Raw genomic sequence first — 19,125 nt, forward strand, 5'->3', positions numbered from 1 at the left:
CATGCACAAGTATAAGGAAAAACAGTCACTGGTAGCTTTTCATTCTTTGAGAACTAAATCCATTTCTCCAGTTTTGATGATCAAGTAAGACTTTATTGCTCCACTTCTTCCGGAAGGACTCTGACATGTAAAATCACGAACGGCAGCTGTTTCAATGGCTGCTTCTAAAGGTCCCTCTGCACTCCTTTTTTTTTTTTCCTCATCTTATTTTTTGATTGCAGGGAGACAACTAGTTTCACCGGCAACTTGTTTTGACTTCATTTTGAAGCCATGGGGAATTGAGAGTTGTTTTAAATGAGGGTAGGCCCTAGCCTGGAGTTCATTAGACACAGTAACAGATATGGTGAAAAGCATCAGGTGTTTGTGGATCTCTCTGATGAAGATAATTCAGGCCAGCATACATAATATAGATGTTAAATATTATTTTCCTGGTAGCCAAATTATTTCTGAGATGAACATGGGAAATCATGTTTGTGTGTGAATGGACAGAAAAGAACAGGCAAGTCTGATAACAAATTTTGTAAATTCTGAAAAGTGAGGCAAAGTGGATGCTGCATTTCTTCAGAAGACTACATGTAATACAATAGCATTTTCCTCTGATTTAATTGGTCTTAATGAAATGTGTGGGAACCCAACCACCTCACCCCCTCAGCATCTTATATTCTTCTGAAATTAGATTTGTTTAAAGATAGGCTCTGCTATCTAGAGTCATAATGGTGGTCATTGTGAGACTTAAGTTCAGGGCATTTTCTTCTTTTGGCGTGTATAACTTTCTCTTAAGTATGATTCTGACTCTGAACTACTCGCTTTTCAGCTTTAGTATTTCACAGATCAGTGAAACTAACATATTCTGTGCAAACCACATCAATATATTCAACCTTAAATCAGCCATAAGTTAATCTTTATGAATATGTATTGCAACTGGAAAATATTGCAGTGAAGTGCGAGTAGTCTCCATGTCCTGTGAAAAATATGTGTTTTCTGAATAGTAAGTGCAAGTTTTCTGTAATCAAACTAATACTTAATGCAGCAAAAAGTAGGTTTTAGTAGATAGGATAAGGTGGTTTTTATTTTGAGTGGTATGTTATTTGTGGTCCTGTTCTGCTAAGGTACTGAGATATTAATGTATTTTAAATAATATAATTTCTTTATTTTGCTTTTAGGAGAATGACATCTTCCTGGGCTGGGAAAAGGGAGCTTACAAGAAATGGGGAAAGAGTAAGAAAAAGTGCTCTGATCTAACACTAGAGGAAATGAAAAAACAGGCTGCTGTCCAGTGTCTTCGCTCTGCTTCTGATGAAGTAAGTTGGGACTACTTACTAGTTTCTTAAGATTTTTTGCCATTTTTTGTGTTAGCTATGTTTAGCTTTTGATACTTATCTTTTAATTTATGGCTTCTTCTCCGTGAGAGTTCTCTGAAAGTTCTTTAATTTTCTTCAGGAAATTATGAAATCTGTTCATGGCAGCAGGATTTCATAAAAGATTCTTCACTGTGCAGTGTCATGCTTTACTTTCTGTAAGCCCTCACCTTTTCCTGTCAGGGACACTTGCAATGCACCAGTTTGTGTTGAAATTATCACAAAGCTTTGCATAAAGATTTTTTTTTTTTTAATTCATAATGTACTTTGTGTTGTGTGTGAGCGGCGAGGAATTAAATATTTAGGAAAAAAGCCATCTTGTTTATGCATGCTGTATGTGTAATCCAGAATTGCTAAATAATATGCAATGTATAGTAGCAAGTTTTCACTTTCCAGATCACATCATTGAGTAGAAGTGGAGTTGAAGTGCACCGACTGGAGAGGGTGAGGAGAGGTGAAGGTAACAGGCTGAAGGGAGGTGCCAGGGGCAGCAGTTAGTATGTAGCTCAGTGGAAAAGTGGAGAAAGGGATAGACTGCTGAAGGAAATTCTTAAAAAGTAATCTGTGGCACAGGCCAGTGAAAGCTGCCCAGGAGGATTTTTCAGACAGCAGAAATAAGAAAGCATATCCTTTAGAACTACAAATACTCTGATCTGCCCCTCCTGTAAGCAGAAACTGCCCCACCTATACGGCTTCCTTGTCACAGTTTGTAGTTGCACAAGCATTTGTGTGGTTATGTGGAGAACTGGGTTGGGAGAGTGAATCAGTTTCCTGACATTAACCTGGCTGGGGTGGAGGGAACATTAACCCAGAGAGGTATCCTGGTGAGATTTGTAGCACAGACACTTGTGCCAGCAAGAGTGGGGAAGAGTATGTGGTGAAGAATAATGAAGGAAGTGGGGTTGATGTGTGTGGTTATTCCCACCACTACCACCTTCAGCAGCATTGCCATCATATACAGGCTTACTGTTTGTGAAGCTGCTTCAGCAGTTGTTCAGTTACTGTAGTGCTGTAATTACTGTAGTGCTTTCCATTGACTAATGGAGAGTTTTCTGAACTCCCAGTTTCCCATTAGAGAATATCCTTACAAAGCAACACAAAATAGAATTTGATTGGTAATTTGCTGTCGTAGTTACAGAATATTGAGGTCAGCACACTGACTACCATAGGAGTTAATTTAAATATGAAGCAAATATAGTAATAAGTAATGTCGTTCTTCAGGATATAACTATCTTTGTATATTTATTTTATGAGCAACAAAAAGTAGTTATCTCATACATAGACCACAGGAATACTGATGATTGATTTATAGCTTTAGAAATTACTCTCTTGATGCATTTTCATGTAGCTAAAAAGCAAGGACCATTTCTTAGAGCTAAATTTATATCATATAGAGAAATCCAATTTAAAAGAAAGGAGGGAGGTCAATTTATTAATAATCCCTGGTCTGCCTCTGCTTGAAAGTTTGTATAATCTAAAACAGAAGGGAAGAAACACTAGAGTTTTGAAAGAGTAGAAAGGTATGAGACCTGAAAGGCTGAACAAGCAACTTCCTCCTTTGATTCCTGCTACCTTGTCAGATTTTTATTTTTCAGCACTGGGGGTTGTAGGTTATAGGTTAGGCTTGTGTTATTTCAGGGTTGTTTTGACTTTTTACATGCCCAGACAGTTCAGCTCACACATTTGTTGTCTTTAACTGCGGGCATGAAAGATTTCACTGTGGCACGTGTGCTGGGACAAGCAGGCAATGCCTTGGCATACCCGTGATATTAGCAGCAAGCACAGAGCAAATGGTCGGTGTTCTCACGCTTGCTAGCTTGTTGAGACCTTGGAATCTTTACTAAGACCCGTGAGTTAATAAGAAAAGAATGCATTAGACGGAAAACACGAAGATAAGGGGCACATCTGTGGTAAATAGTGGGTTGCGCTCTATCGCTGTAACTGTGGGTTTCTCACAGGTGGAAATTCACTGGGGTAGCTGCTGACTGGATACAAAAACACTATATAAGGTTTGCATCTACTCAATAAAGGTGATCTCGCTTGTTGCCTCATTGACGGGGTCCATGCCTTAATTGCTGCATTTAACGAAATTGTAGGTTTTAATTTTTTTAATGTTTTTTCAAGCACAAGGTGGAGCGTTTAAACTGTTTTAAAAACAATGTTGTTACTTCAAGCTGTTCTGTAGGTACTTTAATGCTTATATTGCATAAGAGAGAAATATATATGTATATTTTGTCGTGGAGTTGGAGGAAAGGCTGATCCTGCTTTAATTCGTCATATTTTAAAATAACTTGTAAGGCGTCTTTCCTTTCTGCTTTTCAAACACATTTCCTGCATTGGCTCATTTCTGAACTTATCTTTGTGTGCTGATCTGATGGAAATGATCAGTAGGTTTTGGACTGTGAAACATAGTGTTAAAATACTATTTCTGATGAGATGTTTGAGCTGCCCCATGCAATATTCACAATTTCTTCTCTACAAAAACATAAGAATACTGTATCAGTAGCAAAAATTGATGGTCAGTGGTGTGTGAGCAAGGATAATTTACAAAAACTGATGAGATACAAATGAATACTTCTTTTCCAGTGGCACTTAAACTTTTTAAACTATTTTCCAAATCATCTGCAAATGTTTACCTGTAGATATATATATATTTTTTTTCCAGAGTGGTAGAAGTTAGATGTGTTCAGTTGATCTTAATAAATTTAAATTCATCAACTATGAGCTTTGTTCTCACAGGTTTTTCTTCTTGCAAGCGGTCTGGCACTAGTCCACCTGGGCAGTTATGGAGCTTGTTGATAGTTTTGCTGTCTTTCTGTGACCTTTTTTCAAAGCAAGTGGATACAGAAACACCAATACCCTCTGATGGATATGGAACACTTGCTCTTCCAGCCTAACGTCTTCTTTCAACTTTAGCCTTGGAGCAAAGCAAGCAAGGCTGAGGTAGCTCCGTAATTGGGAGTAATCAAAATAAGTCTTAGTGTATTTAAACTTAAATACAATTTTATTTAAATATACTTAAGTGAAATGGTTAGAACATTTACCCTGTGTACATCTCTAGAGAGAGTGTACACACACACGTGTGTAAACAAAACCAAAAAAAACCCCAACAGGGAGCTAATTAAATGAAGTCTTTAGGATTCTGCAATCTGATCTGTTTTAGGAGGATAAGTCTGCAGAGGATGAAAAGAAATTGAGGACTAATAATAATTTTATAGGAAATAACAGATATCCAGAAACCATAATTTAGATGTTACGTCTAATTACTTAAACCAGTAATATACTGAGAAAATGCAGACAGTCTGCCTCATTCCCCGCTTAGCTGTAATCAAAGGCCGTAAAACTGGGTGATGACTTCCAAAAGATGCTTGATGGGGAGCAGTAGTCATAAAATAGATTAGATGAAAATTGAATTAACTGTAAATAGTTCTGTCAGTCATTCATTTAATGATTGAAATAAATATTTTGAAATCATGTCTGTTGTGGATTTTCACTTACATATTATTCATTCTTAAGGAATACTTTAATTGGTAGCTTTAGTTTTGTTTGAGTTCAATTTATTGTCTCTTCCTAAAAATAAAAATACTGTAAAATGCTACTCAGAGACAGGAGTCCAAGATTCTAGATATAATTTTATGGTGTAGAGAACATTTGACTTAAAAAAGACTACAGTTTGGTAGTTTTCTAAAACTTTTTCTGAGTTATGGAGTATGACAAGTCAAAGAAGCAGGAGTCTTCTGATCATTCTGCATTATTGCGTCTTGCAGTGGCAAATCACATTGTGTACTAAGTGCGTTTGTGAGAGGATGCCTGATTTTGACAGATACTATCTGGTATATGCAAGAATGCATTTCATTAATGGATGTGTGTTCTGAGATCAGTATTTTTTGTGTGATAAGCATTTTGTGTCTATATTCATATGAATCTTTGGCTGCAGATGCTATTGATGCAGTCAGAAGCAGAGAAAATATAAGTATGTTGCAACTTGCCAGAAAATGAAGACAGGATGATGGTGAGAACTTTTAAGACAATTACTTTTATGTAGCATTCAATTGCTGTTCTTACCGCAGTTATAAAGTTGGGGTTTTTTTCCAAAACACTTGGAGTATAGATAGCAGTTAGGAGTAATGCTGAAAAATTGTTCAAAATCTAAAAATCTCATTAATGTTGATTTTGAGTAGAGATTTTGTCTTGATTTTTGTCCTGCTTAATTGTAGAAGAAATTTTAAAATGTTGATTTGCAATGAAATGGCAAAGTAGGAGTATCCATTGGGGTTTTTATTACCAAACATTCCATAACAAACTGCTTAGGAGTATTTATGTGGTAGACCTTTGGTGGGGAAAATAAAAATTGTATCCTGAAATTACTGCCTCAAATTTTAAGTAAAACCAGCTGTTTCTCTCAGAATTAGATGACTAGTTTTGGTTAGTGGTGTTGTTTTCATTCATGTTTGGTACACCTAAAGCCAAGAAGCTCAATTTGTTCATGTATGATTTCCAAGATGTGTTTTTTTAAAAAAAAAAAGAAAAGAAAAAAGTCTCTTAATTCTGAAAGTCTGTAAATTACTTTTGAAACTTGTCAGTATCAAGACAGAAGGCTGCATCTTTGAGACTTGGAAGTTAAGTAAAAAAGTAAGAGTTTAGTAATTCACCTATGTTGTATTTTTGCTAGGTGGATGCTGTCTGAGCAAGACTGGAATTAGAGATTGCTTGTTGAGACTGATACGTGTAAGACTTTTCAGTGGATATATTTTTTAGTACTAATATTGCAGTTACTCAAGTTGTCTGTCCTTAGGTCATAAATCCAAGCTTAATTACCTTTCAACTGACAAGTTTTCTGCTAAAAGTTGAATTGCTCAGTAGAGAAGCAAGTTTTTGGCTGTTTTTGCAGCACCTGTGTAACATAGTTCATTCACTGAACGCTTGTAGTGTTACATGTGAAATTCCACCCCAAGATGGTGCTAGAGTTTTGATTAAAGCAGTCAGTGTGTCTTCATTCTGCTGAACGATATGAGGACGTTTTAAGGATGAGCAAAGGAGACTAATCCATATGTGTGACTTGCTGCAGTAATGAAACAAGATCTCCCAGACTTTCTTTCTCTGCCTTAAGCTGGCCACTTCACCTAAGCTGTTCTGCAGCACATGCTGAGGCATTGCTGATGTCTAATACTGCGGGATCTCTCAAGGAATGTCCTAATGAGGCTCAAGCAATGGGTGTCAAAACCTGCCAACTGCCACATGAAACAGTGTACAACATTTTAAAGTACGAATTAATCTTGGTTGATGGATTCCATAATGAACTTTGAAAGAGCACTGCTGTTATCTATTTGACAAAACCAAACAGTGCCACTGCTCTAAGAAGTTACTTCTTGGGAGTAACGCTGAAACATAATTGGTTAAACTTCATAACAGTAATTTCTTTTAAATAGCCAGGTGTGGGCATGCTGTTATTTGGAACACTGGCTTTGCTTACTTCAAATTATCAGGGGGAATATGACCCTTCTGATACCTGTGTTATCATATGGGAGCACCTAAAGGAACAGATGTGGCTGTAGTGAACAGTATTGTTAACAATTTTAAATGGCATTCTTATTTTCAAATGTTCCTTACTTTCAGCACAAATTCGAGGTGTGCTAAAAAAAGATTCTGTTGAAAAAATTCTAGCACTTGTCATCTTTCTTACCCTCAGTGCAGAACTGTCATATTTGCCATACAGTTCCTACAGTTCTGCTTGTAAACCTTAATTGAAGAAATTAGCTCCTAATCAGGCCAGATTTATCAGTTGGTTATGATTCCATGTTTAAGCATGTTTTTATTAATGGGTTACTCTGGCCAACTGTTGTAGCCTCCAAAGGTTATGGTATCTGCGTGCCAGTTAGACCCAGCCACTACTGCATCATCTGTCTTGTACTTGCAATAGTGGTATGCAAGAACTGAGGCAAACAGACTTGTGGAGCCTGTAGCACACAGACTCTGTTTCTTTTCTCCATATGTAGGATGCCAGATTAACTGGATTATTTAAAGTTCAGTTTAGTCACTGATTTATTTCTGCAATTCTCTGCTGCTCTGATGCAAGCCAGTATTAATTAGGTAATACACTCTGACCGCTGTGATGGGGATTAGGGAATCAATCAGTAAACATTAGATGGTTGGTTTAGTGATTTACTTCACACATCTTCGTATAACTAGAAGTAACATGAACAAGACATGCAGAAAGAAAGTACCCAATATTCTTTTTACTTATTTTTAAAAATAAGTGAAAAATGTTAGTCAAAAAGTACTGTAAGGAGCGTAACTAAGTGCTCGAATGAGTGCTGTTAATGTAAAGATAAAGAACAGCGCACGAATTAAACAAGTTCTGTAAGACCCATCTTAAATCAGAAGGATGAAGTGCTGAAATTGCTGTTGAAAAGTCTGAATTTATTAAAGAAAAAAGGTGAAGTTAGGATTCCAAAACAACTGTAATACTTGTTGAAGCATATATCCCTGCTAGGATCAATAGGAAGCATTTCTGTGTGTCTGAGGATGGTTGTTCCGAATCTTTTACCAGGAAATGCCAAAACGCTTAACAAAACTGGTGAATGTTCTTTCCTCTGGGTTGTATCCAGTTGGCCTTGCTGTTTCTAGAACATAGAGCATCATTTGGGAAAGGATTTTAAAATTTTTGAGGAGCTAAGAAGAATTTCAGACAAAATACGTGTTTTGAAAAGTAAAATCAAGCTTGGACTGGTGTCGCTGAGCTGTAAGAAGACACCATATGGTTTTGTCATTTCCAGCCAGTCATTGTTTTTCTATGATAATTGAATTTTTATTGATTAAAGATAATTTTTGTTGGTTCTGTATTATCAAATCCATTGGCTTCAGATGGTTTCCTTCTTTCTCCATTCATATACTAAGTAAGCCATGTGGTATTGAATTTGGCAAGCTATAATAACCTGTGTTTTATAACTTTGGATACCATATAGAAAATTGAAGTGAATTTGCCTTGCCAAAGTAACCATCACAGAATAAAATAATAGCAATAAATCAGTTGCTTTTTCCTTATGACTTTGACATTTAAGTAGATACTCATAGTATCGCATATCTGATTTGTGAGGTTGCTGAAATTGCTACCCTGAGTGTAATAGTAACTTTAGTGGAAATTGACAAAAGTTTTAATTATTCCAATTTTTGTATGATTTTTTTATTTCTTGCTTTTAAAAAAGTATTTATCAACTGGAGAAGTTCTTTATGGGAGTCTTAGTCTACACAGAAGTTGCTTTATTACATTTTATGAGCATTTGTTTCTCAGTTTACATCAAGCCAAAAGAAGTAAATTAATGCTAATCTTGTACTTCTTATATTTAAGTAACTCCCGTAATGTGGATTATTTTGTCTTGGAGGCTGAAAGTAGATGTTTGGTTTGATTGAAACTTATTTCACCTTGCATGTAGCACATGCATGTCCTGGAAGAAGAAGGCTGCACAATCTTCCTGATACACGGGCATGGCCATGACTGTGCCAAAGCAGCAAGTTACAGAGCTCTCCTGAGCAATGCCTTGTGTTTCATCACAGAACAGTGTCATAAGATCATAATTTTCCTTAATGTAGAACAATCATTTTCACCCAAAATTTGGTGTCCACTACGGTTTCTATTACATGCACAAGCAAACTCCACTGAACATGGCAAAGTACTTCTTAAGGAAATTTCAAGTGTCCTTTCTGCAGTTTACTTGATGCAGAAAATAACATGTTTGTTTGAGTGATAAATAATAATCATGAAGAAGAATTTCTGGACAGGAATTATCTTTTTGTAGGGGGATGACTTTTATCTCAATGTTTTCCTCTATGGGAGGGAGTTAAGAATTGTCTTAAATAAGAAGAGGTTAGAGTAGCTCTTCTAGTAACCTACATTTAGGGATAGCATGTTCATTTTAAGTTAATTCAAGCTGGGAGCTGACCTTCTTTATCTAGAATTAGTAAATAATGTGCTATTATCTCTATTATTTCCCCCGCTCCCCCCGCTCCCCTCTCTCCCTCTTCTCTCCCCTCTCTCCCTCTTCTCTCCCCTCTCTCCCTCTTCTCTCCCTCTCTCCCTCTTCTCTCCCCTCTCTCCCTCTTCTCTCCCCTCTCTCCCTCTTCTCTCCCCTCTCTCCCTCTTCTCTCCCCTCTCTCCCTCTTCTCTCCCCTCTCTCCCTCTTCTCTCCCCTCTCTCCCTCTTCTCTCCCCTCTCTCCCTCTTCTCTCCCCTCTCTCCCTCTTCTCTCCCTCTCTCCCTCTTCTCTCCCCTCTCTCCCTCTTCTCTCCCCTCTCTCCCTCTTCTCTCCCCTCTCTCCCTCTTCTCTCCCCTCTCTCCCTCTTCTCTCCCCTCTCTCCCTCTTCTCTCCCCTCTCTCCCTCTTCTCTCCCCTCTCTCCCTCTTCTCTCCCCTCTCTCCCTCTTCTCTCCCCTCTCTCCCTCTTCTCTCCCCTCTCTCCCTCTTCTCTCCCTCTCTCCCTCTTCTCTCCCCTCTCTCCCTCTTCTCTCCCCTCTCTCCCTCTTCTCTCCCCTCTCTCCCTCTTCTCTCCCCTCTCTCCCTCTTCTCTCCCCTCTCTCCCTCTTCTCTCCCCTCTCTCCCTCTTCTCTCCCCTCTCTCCCTCTTCTCTCCCCTCTCTCCCTCTTCTCCTCCCTCTCTCCCTCTTCTCTCCCCTCTCTCCCTCTTCTCTCCCCTCTCTCCCTCTTCTCTCCCCTCTCTCCCTCTTCTCTCCCCTCTCTCCCTCTTCTCTCCCCTCTCTCACCTCTTCTCTCCCCTCTCTCCCTCTTCTCTCCCCTCTCTCCCTCTTCTCTCCCCTCTCTCCCTCTTCTCTCCCCTCTCTCCCTCTTCTCTCCCCTCTCTCCCTCTTCTCTCCCCTCTCTCCCTCTTCTCTCCCCTCTCTCCCTCTTCTCTCCCCTCTCTCCCTCTTCTCTCCCCTCTCTCCTCTTCTCTCCCCTCTCTCCTCTTCTCTCCCCTCTCTCCCTCTTCTCTCCCTCTCTCCCTCTTCTCTCCCCTCTCTCCCTCTTCTCTCCCCTCTCTCCCTCTTCTCTCCCCTCTCTCCCTCTTCTCTCCCCTCTCTCCCTCTTCTCTCCCCTCTCTCCTCTTCTCTCCCCTCTCTCCCTCTTCTCTCCCCTCTCTCCCTCTTCTCTCCCCTCTCTCCCTCTTCTCTCCCCTCTCTCCCTCTTCTCTCCCCTCTCTCCCTCTTCTCTCCCCTCTCTCCCTCTTCTCCTCTCCCTCTTCTCTCCCCTCTCTCCCTCTTCTCTCCCCTCTCTCCCTCTTCTCTCCCCTCTCTTCCCTCTTCTCTCCCCTCTCTCCCTCTTCTCTCCCCTCTCTCCCCTCTCTCCCTCTTCTCTCCCCTCTCTCCCTCTTCTCTCCCCTCTCTCCCTCTTCTCTCCCCTCTCTCCCTCTTCTCTCCCCTCTCTCCCTCTTCTCTCCCCTCTCTCCCTCTCCTCTCCTCTCCCCTCTCTCCCTCTCCTCTCCCCTCTCTCCCTCTCCTCTCCCCTCTCTCCCTCTCCTCTCCCCTCTCTCCCTCTCCTCTCCCCTCTCTCCCTCTCCTCTCCCCTCTCTCCCTCTCCTCTCCCCTCTCTCCCTCTCCTCTCCCTCTCTCCCTCTCCTCTCCCCTCTCTCCCTCTCCTCTCCCCTCTCTCCCTCTCCTCTCCCCTCTCTCCCTCTCCTCTCCCCTCTCTCCCTCTCCTCTCCCCTCTCTCCCTCTCCTCTCCCCTCTCTCCCTCTCCCTCTCCTCTCCTCTCCCCTCTCTCCCTCTCCTCTCCCCTCTCTCCCTCTCCTCTCCCCTCTCTCCCTCTCCTCTCCCTCTCTCCCTCTCCTCTCCCCTCTCTCCCTCTCCTCTCCCCTCTCTCCCTCTCCTCTCCCCTCTCTCCCTCTCCTCTCCCCTCTCTCCCTCTCCTCTCCCCTCTCTCCCTCTCCTCTCCCCTCTCTCCCTCTCCTCTCCCCTCTCTCCCTCTCCTCTCCCCTCTCTCCCTCTCCTCTCCCCTCTCTCCCTCTCCTCTCCCTCTCCTCCTCTCCTCTCCCCTCTCTCCCTCTCCTCTCCCCTCTCTCCCTCTCCTCTCCCCTCTCTCCCTCTCCTCTCCCCTCTCTCCCTCTCCTCTCCCCTCTCTCCCTCTCCTCTCCCCTCTCTCCCTCTCCTCTCCCCTCTCTCCCTCTCCTCTCCCCTCTCTCCCTCTCCTCTCCCTCTCCTCTCCTCTCCCCTCTCTCCCTCTCCTCTCCCTCTCTCCCTCTCCTCTCCCCTCTCTCCCTCTCCTCTCCCCTCTCTCCCTCTCCTCTCCCCTCTCTCCTCTCCTCTCCCCTCTCTCCTCTCCTCTCCCTCTCTCCCTCTCTCCCTCTCTCCCTCTCTCCCTCTCTCCCTCTCTCCCTCTCTCCCTCTCTCCCTCTCTCCCTCTCTCCCTCTCTCCTCTCTCCCCTCTCCCCTCTCCCCTCTCTCCTCTCCCCTCTCTTCTCCCCCCTCCCGCCCTCCCCCCCGCCCTCCTCCCCCCCTCTCCCCTCTCCCTGGATTATAGCTCTGAAATCTGAGCCTGATCCTAGATATGTGCTTTACTTTTCCTGATGCTGTTTTAGTACAGAATACAGAACTGTTGCAAGAAAGTTTTATCTCCTTGTTGGAGAGTTATTGCTCTTGTATTGCTTAAGATTGCTTGGATTTTTATGGCATTGTCAGTTTATCTGCTTGGAAATTAATATTGTAAGGTCACACATCTGTGGAAGATTACTGGGTTACTGGGATCAAGCATTCATGAGCCCCAAAAGAGAAGTTAATAAATAGAATTTGTTGTTCTCACTGATCCAATGTCTTTTTTGTCAATCATTGTGTATTCAAGTGAACAGATAAAAATGGAATTTTGTTCTCACTGCTGAAGGGTGAAAAGAAGATATTGTACAAATACATGTTCCTAAACGTTTCTTAGTTTCATCCATCTTGGACGAAAAACCCATGATGCAAACTGGAACCTTGTTTTATTCTTTTGAATTCTATCTGCATTGAAGACCCTAGGGAGGCTGCTGGTTTGGTGGATTGATTTATTTATTCATTTATTGGCATAGTGGTGATCTTGGGGTTAGGATTTTTTTTTTAATTCCTTTTTTTACTCTTCCTGTCTTTTGAGAGTACTTGTAATCAGATGAATTGTGCTCTATCAGAATGTTAGAAAATGAAAACCTAGATTTTTGTCTAGCTCTCATCATCCTACAAAATACACAGAGGTGTGTGGTTGTACTGAATCACGTTTTGTGCCTTATTCAGTTCACAGAACTGATTCATATAGTATAGCTACCTAATCCTGCTCTTGGTGACAAGCTGCCTGCCAAGAAAACAGTCCTGGTACACTACAGCCAGAGTCTCATCTCTGTCTGGGGAGTCCTGTGACCTGTGAAATAATGATCTGAGACTATGAATATATTGATTTGCTTCAATTTCTAGATTGCTTGAACTTGTGTTCTGTGAATGAAGCGTCTGTATTCTGCTCTAGCTAATCCTGCTTCAGCAGAGGTGGGATTGCGACTAGCTGACCTTCAGAGGTTCTTTCCAACCTGAACACTTCTTTGCACGTAGAAAAGTGAAATGAGGATTTGTTTTAAAAGTATAAGCCAGAAAGTTCTCAAAAACCTACAAGCAAATGAGTGATTATTTTAATTGTTAAAGTAAAATGAAGTATAATGCTTTTGTCTTTTCAAAAAGCTTAAAGAGTAACAAGCAGCTTTTCTCATACCTTATAGGCCTTAAATAACAAGCCCTGTTTAGTAAATATTTACAGTACATAGTAGCTTCTGGAGGAAAGCTATTAACTTATTTAAGGCTAGAAGCAAAAAAAGACACACAGCCCTAAATCCTAAACCAAAACAACACACACCAAACATCCTCCAACAACCCTTCCCTTTGAGATGTGTAGTCTGATAGAATTTTCCTGTTTCTGTGTATCTATTTATGGTACATCAGATGTGGCAAAGTCATTATAAATACTGGCTATCACAACTTAATTTTCCTTTTTTTTGTCCAGAGTTTTTGGCTATTGCATATGTGCAGATCTGCAGAAGAAAGTATGCCTTTACATGGTGTTTTTTGATTGGAGGTAACAGAGATGTAACTAGACATCGTTACTGGGTATTGGGAAGGGATAAAAGTTTGGTGAAATGAAAAAATGTGTTGACTGATGCTGTCCTCAATTTATGGAATAACTGTGTGAAATAATAGTGGTACATAGACTTTTGCGATCAGATTCAGGAAAGACTTGTTAAATCTCCTGACAGGGATTGCCTATGCTTGTTTGCAATGTTCAGGAGTAACCTACTGTCAGAGATGAATGTCAACAAGAATTTATGTGATTCATCAAGAATCTGAGAGAAGCCAGTGCCCACCGTTAACATAGACAACAGGGTTTAATGCATTTGAATTTGACGTACGTAATATTGTTTTGTTCACAATTAATTAAACTGATTATTATACTCTTATAAAAATATTTCAGAAGTAACTATGTTTCTAGATTGAATATCTTCTGGCAGCATTTTCTGCCGCTAGTCAGAGGTGTGAACATATGTACAAAAGCGGCAGAATTGCTTTAAGCTGATGAGTTACTGCTTGTTATCTCTGACTGCTCTGTTTCCAAAGTAGAGTGTGTTAGAAGGATCTTTGATTTACGATTTGGCATTACACATACATATGTGCATGGGTAGAGGGGAGCACACAGAACCAAACCATAAACCAAATCCCAAACAAACAAGGCACCAACCTTTTACATATGTATATAAATTGGAGTGAGCTTTTTTTTTTTTCATTGCTCTCATTGTTCCTTATGCAGAATTACATTAATTTGACTTTGTACATAGTTGCGTTGGTCAGTAAGACACTGGCTATTAAGAGTCCTGTAACTCCAGCAGTCAGACCGGCTGTTCTTGGTCATAGTGGGTGAGTTCAGAAGCTTAATTTATCTGTTAGCAGTATCACTCCTATGCCAGTAATATAATACCTATCCTTTATGTAATCCTTCCCTTGCTTCATCCGCCTGCTGGAGAGCCAAAAAGGACAACTCTTGATGGAACTGGATGTCACCTAAAGCAGGGGCAGGAAATAGAAATATGTTGGAAGCAGTAGAATAGTATAATATGTGTTTGGTGTGGAGGAAGTTGTTATGCAAAATGAAAAATATGAATAAAAAAAAGATGTGCTGCCCTTATTAAGAAAAAGGTTAGTAGAAATCTGGGTCAGTAGCTTAAATAATCAAAGAGATCAACACAAGATTTAAGCCTTTCCCACTGGAATTACAAAAGCAATCATAATTAGGTACTTTCATGTTGAAAAATATTTCTAAGGTGCTCCAGTATTTGTACTATTTGGGGACTATCTTTAAATTGGAACATAAGGAAAGCACTTAAGGCAGATCACCTAATTTTATTAACTGATTTTGTCCTATTGAACCAAGCCAGTGCCTGAAGTATCTTGCTGTCATGCAGTAGGGTTGCTGCAACTACTATGCATTAACTTTAACAACAAAAAAAGACCGTAACTACATCTCGTATTTGGAGAACACCACTGTCATGTATGAAATAATTGCCTAGATGAAATAATTCATTACATTAAGTCTGCAGCTTGGTTTTGTGTGCTGCAGGAAGAGGTTGAGCAAGTGGTCTCTGGAGGCTTGGCATTCTGCAGTGTGGCTTCCTTCCCCCCCCCCCCCTTTTTTTTTTTTTTTTTTTACTGCTAGCACTAGCTGCATCAGCCAGCTATGCGGGGCAGCGGGTGGCGTGTCAGCTGACTCAAGGATTGGTTTCATGGTACAGGAGGAAATGAAACATTTGATTCCCAAAGTTTTCACTTCTTCGGTGTAATGGTGAGCGTATTGATGCCAGTTTGGGGGATTTTTTAAAATGTTATATTATAATGAATTTTAGGAAGTGAATTTATATTCCTGAGATTTTGAGTATTGCTACAGGTGTCTATTTGGTTAGACAGTTCGGAGAGCTAAGCAAAAACAAGGCCAGCTCCTCCTCTGTTGCCCTTTTGGGGGGAGGAGGGAGGGAGTCAGGAGTGGTATAGGCATAAAGCAACAATTATTACAACTACATAGATTTGTCCATATTACCGTGGTACTTGGCTCTTTCTAAACAATTTCATTTCTTTTGGAATATTTACTGATATAGAAGACGCCTGCTCAAGTTTAATATTGCTAAGTCATCCTCAGTTAAGTGTGTAGCATAAAGGTTTATATTTAGCACTTTAGTGCAGCAATGCAGTTAGGAGTAGAAAATTGCTTTCTCACTTGACTGGAAATAATTAAAATTTAGGAGTTAACATATAAGTTGTTGCTTCAGTTTATGATTTTTCAAATGTGTGTTTCTGACAGAGAATTAGACAAGCTAGTTTCACTGTGTAATTTAGTATTTACTTTTCTATAATACTTACTTGTGCTTTAGCAACATACATTTACATTTCGCAGCAATGTCTAGCCACTAATCAGGAGAGAGGGGAAACTTGCAGATCTTGGAAAAACGAAATCTTTGTACCGCCATAGTGACACAGCAAATCAAACTTGTGTTTATGCTTTTCTGTAACTTGATATTTCATTTGCATTACCTTTGGAGAGAATGCATATTCCATGGCAGCGCACACACAAAATCATGTCAAATCGTAGGTTTGTGTAAGTCTGTCTCCAGGTATGATGGGAAGAAGGTGCTGGAGCTGATACTGAGAGAACTCTGTATAGGATGCAATAATCTGCATAGTTGCCCCTCATTACCATTCTCAGCTGTACGGTCATGTGGCGGGGGGGACTTCTGCATCCTCCTTGCTTGTTTTTGATTGCTGCATTTTGCTGAGATCCCACCTTCCTGTTTGCATTTATGGGAAGTGCAGAGCGTTATCTCCAAATGTGATCCCTGAGCATTGGTACTATGAGAACACTAGTATCTACACAGTACCCACCTCAGCCAGTTTTTCTTCCAAAGTGAGAGGCTGTAGGTTGGTATTTCACTGACTGCCACACAACTCCTATTCCGTTAGAATAGCACAGGGTTTTCTCCTATGGGCCAATTGGTAGTATGTTTGTGTGTGTGTATCTTTCAGTGTTTTGCTGTACTGGTGCTGTTGCTTTATATAGAACATCTCACAAGTCCAGACAAAGAGTAAAGGCAGAAGAAAATGCACATGAGAGTAACATTGGAATAGGGTTTAAAAGGAAGCTTGGGCGTATAGAAGGCTTATGTGGGGGAATAAAGGAAGAAAACAGAGGCTTTTAGGGAAGATGAATGAGGTTTTTATTTTTCCCTCTGCCCTCCTGAGCAAACAACACAATGTTTAAAAAGAAAACAAACTGGGCATTTGTAAACTGGCAGATCTGTGGAATAAGTTTTGCACAAAGATACTGTGGAAGCTGTTCCCCTCTGTCCCTGCCACTTAAATGTATATGTCTTCATACTGTTCTTTACACTTTCACTTCTGATTTTATGTATCCTTTTAACAGTCATGTTCTCACAGGTGTAAATTTTGCAACAAAAAGGGGTCAGGCTTTGCTTTTTAAAATAAATCTTGATGATCTTGAATTTCTATCCTGAGATTCTGGGCTAATTCCAAAGTATTTGTGCAGTAGATGTGAGAGTGCAGAGTTTGCAAAACCTTGGGTATAAAGCAATTCAACAGTGTCTCCTACGATGTTTACTGTATTTATGTCTTTTTATAAAATGAATGTTCTTTTCATAAAGTTACATTTTCCTTTTTTTTCCCCTTCTCCCCCTGCCCTGTGGTTTTGTCGTGCAGAGCTCTGGGATTGAAACATTAGTGGAGGAGCTTTGCTCCAGACTGAAAGACCTTCAGAGTAAGCAAGGTGAGGAACAAATCTTTTAAACTGAGGCCGGATATTGTCATTAACAACTGTGTAACATTCTGAGAGGTGGGGATGTGGAAGCAGGCTATTAAGTCAGTAGCTTTTGATACAGGTCACGCAATGCCTATATACGTTTTCATGATTTCATTCAAATAATTTATGCGGTTCTGTACGTGTGTGCTTTGTTTACCTAAGAAATAGCCATTCACAAATGGAATTCTCCTCCTGGAAAGCTGTGATTGTTTCTATCCTGCCATGCCGGTTTTGTTAGCAAATGTTCCATTTTCAGTATCCCCCCTTGCCACCAAAATAAAGTAGGCTCAGTTATTTTCCTTTTATGTATTTAAAATTGCAAACAGTAGATTGGCCTCAAAGTTGAAATACACCACCTATTCTGTGGAAAGCATCCATGTAACTGTCACAGAGAGGTGTGCTTAAAATTTTCAGGCTTTAGAGGACTGATAATGGGGACTTTACATTGTCAAGCTTAGGGCAGTGAGCATAATATAAAATATGGTGTCTCCATGGCACATAAATGTTTCTTCAGGTGCACGGTGGCTGACTTTGGCACTTATGATAAAGTTAATATGCTTATAATGTAGTCTGAATAGCAGTAAAAAAGGGATAAATATTTATATGCTTAAAGTATGATTTTAGCTGTTTCCATTCCCCTTTTCTGTTTTCAAACAGTAATTACTAGTCAGCTCTTAGTGTTTCATAGTCTTGTGCTGTGACAGTTTCTTACTAAGTCAAGGTGATGTTGACCATGTATTTTGAAAAAAAGTAAAATTAGTGTATAACTCACAGCATTTGTTTTGTTATTTTACAGATTTTAATATAAATAATTAGAAATCTCTAGAGTAGTCTCCCACATAGGAAATACGCCTTTACTTCCACCCAAAGCATGGCAATTAGTGCCAGGGTACTTCTGTTTAGTGAAATACAAAAGAAGTTAGACACAACTATTCATAAAAATATTTAGTTAAATAATGGATTTTTTTAAAAAAAATCTTTTTTTTTTTTTTAATATGTAGCAACTTGAGGAGAAGAATAATGATTTGGGGATGAAATAACTAACCACTCAATAGGAGGTCTCGTACGGGGGGCATTGCTGACCATGGAGTTGCCTGCAGCTGCTGGCCAGTTGTTAGGTACAGTTTGCAAGGCTTAATGAGGCACCTTTGGAAAACTTGAATCTTTGGTGTGAACTTGTAATTTCATTATGTTTGATAACCAGACTATAAGTTGTTGTGTTACTTAGTGTTTTATGGAAATTTACTACAGTTACAGGTATACATTGTGGTACTTTTTGTAAAATGCTGTTATAAAATATGTTGGCATGTTGAATTTTTCTGTTAAGCATTTGAAATTTTCTTCCAAAACAGAGGAGAAGATTCACAAAAAGTTAGAAGGCTCTTTGTCTCCTGAGACTGATTTATCTCCGACAGCCAAGGATCAAGTAGAAATGTATGCATTTATTATTTTTATTATTATCTGAGATTGCTTTCTTGTTTTACTCCCATGTTTTAATACAGTGAAGTTAACTTTATGGGGAATCTGGAGTTTTGTGGGTATTAAGAAATACATTTTTTTCCTGCAATCTTCTTTTATTAATCTTCTGTATTTAAATAGTATTTGGTACTGTGAGCTACTTCTAATTTCTGGCAAAGTCCTGACTGCCTTCTTTGACTACACGCAGAACTCAAACCATACTGTATTTTAGTTTCCTTAAGAACAAGTCAACTAAACAAATTAAAAACCTTTAAAACATCATTAATAGGCATGTTAGACTTGCAGGGAGAGAATCAGTTTCCGGGGTTCCTAGAATCGTAGAATGGTTTGGGCAGGAAGGGACCTTTAAAGGTCACCTAGTTCCACCCCTGCCCTGCAGTGAGGGCGCCCATCTTCCACTGTATCAGGTTGCTCAGGACCCTGTCCAACCTGACCTTGAAT

At 40.1% G+C, this 19,125-nt stretch overlaps 1 protein-coding gene across 5 annotated transcripts in view; it reads left to right on the forward strand.

Annotated features, from left to right (window-relative positions):
* The window catches only part of KIAA0232 (KIAA0232 ortholog), a 70,776-nt gene that overhangs the window by 31,211 nt on the left and 20,440 nt on the right, over positions 1-19,125 (forward strand). For all 5 annotated transcript variants that reach the window (XM_069856361.1, XM_069856362.1, XM_069856360.1 and 2 more), the window contains 3 exons: positions 1,164-1,301; positions 17,106-17,172; positions 18,558-18,639. In XM_069856361.1, the coding sequence (XP_069712462.1) occupies positions 1,164-1,301; positions 17,106-17,172; positions 18,558-18,639 (287 nt within the window). The remainder of the gene's footprint in view (positions 1-1,163; positions 1,302-17,105; positions 17,173-18,557; positions 18,640-19,125) is intronic.

This window comes from Phaenicophaeus curvirostris, chromosome 4 (genome assembly GCF_032191515.1).
Source record: "Phaenicophaeus curvirostris isolate KB17595 chromosome 4, BPBGC_Pcur_1.0, whole genome shotgun sequence".
NCBI lineage: Eukaryota > Metazoa > Chordata > Aves > Cuculiformes > Cuculidae > Phaenicophaeus > Phaenicophaeus curvirostris.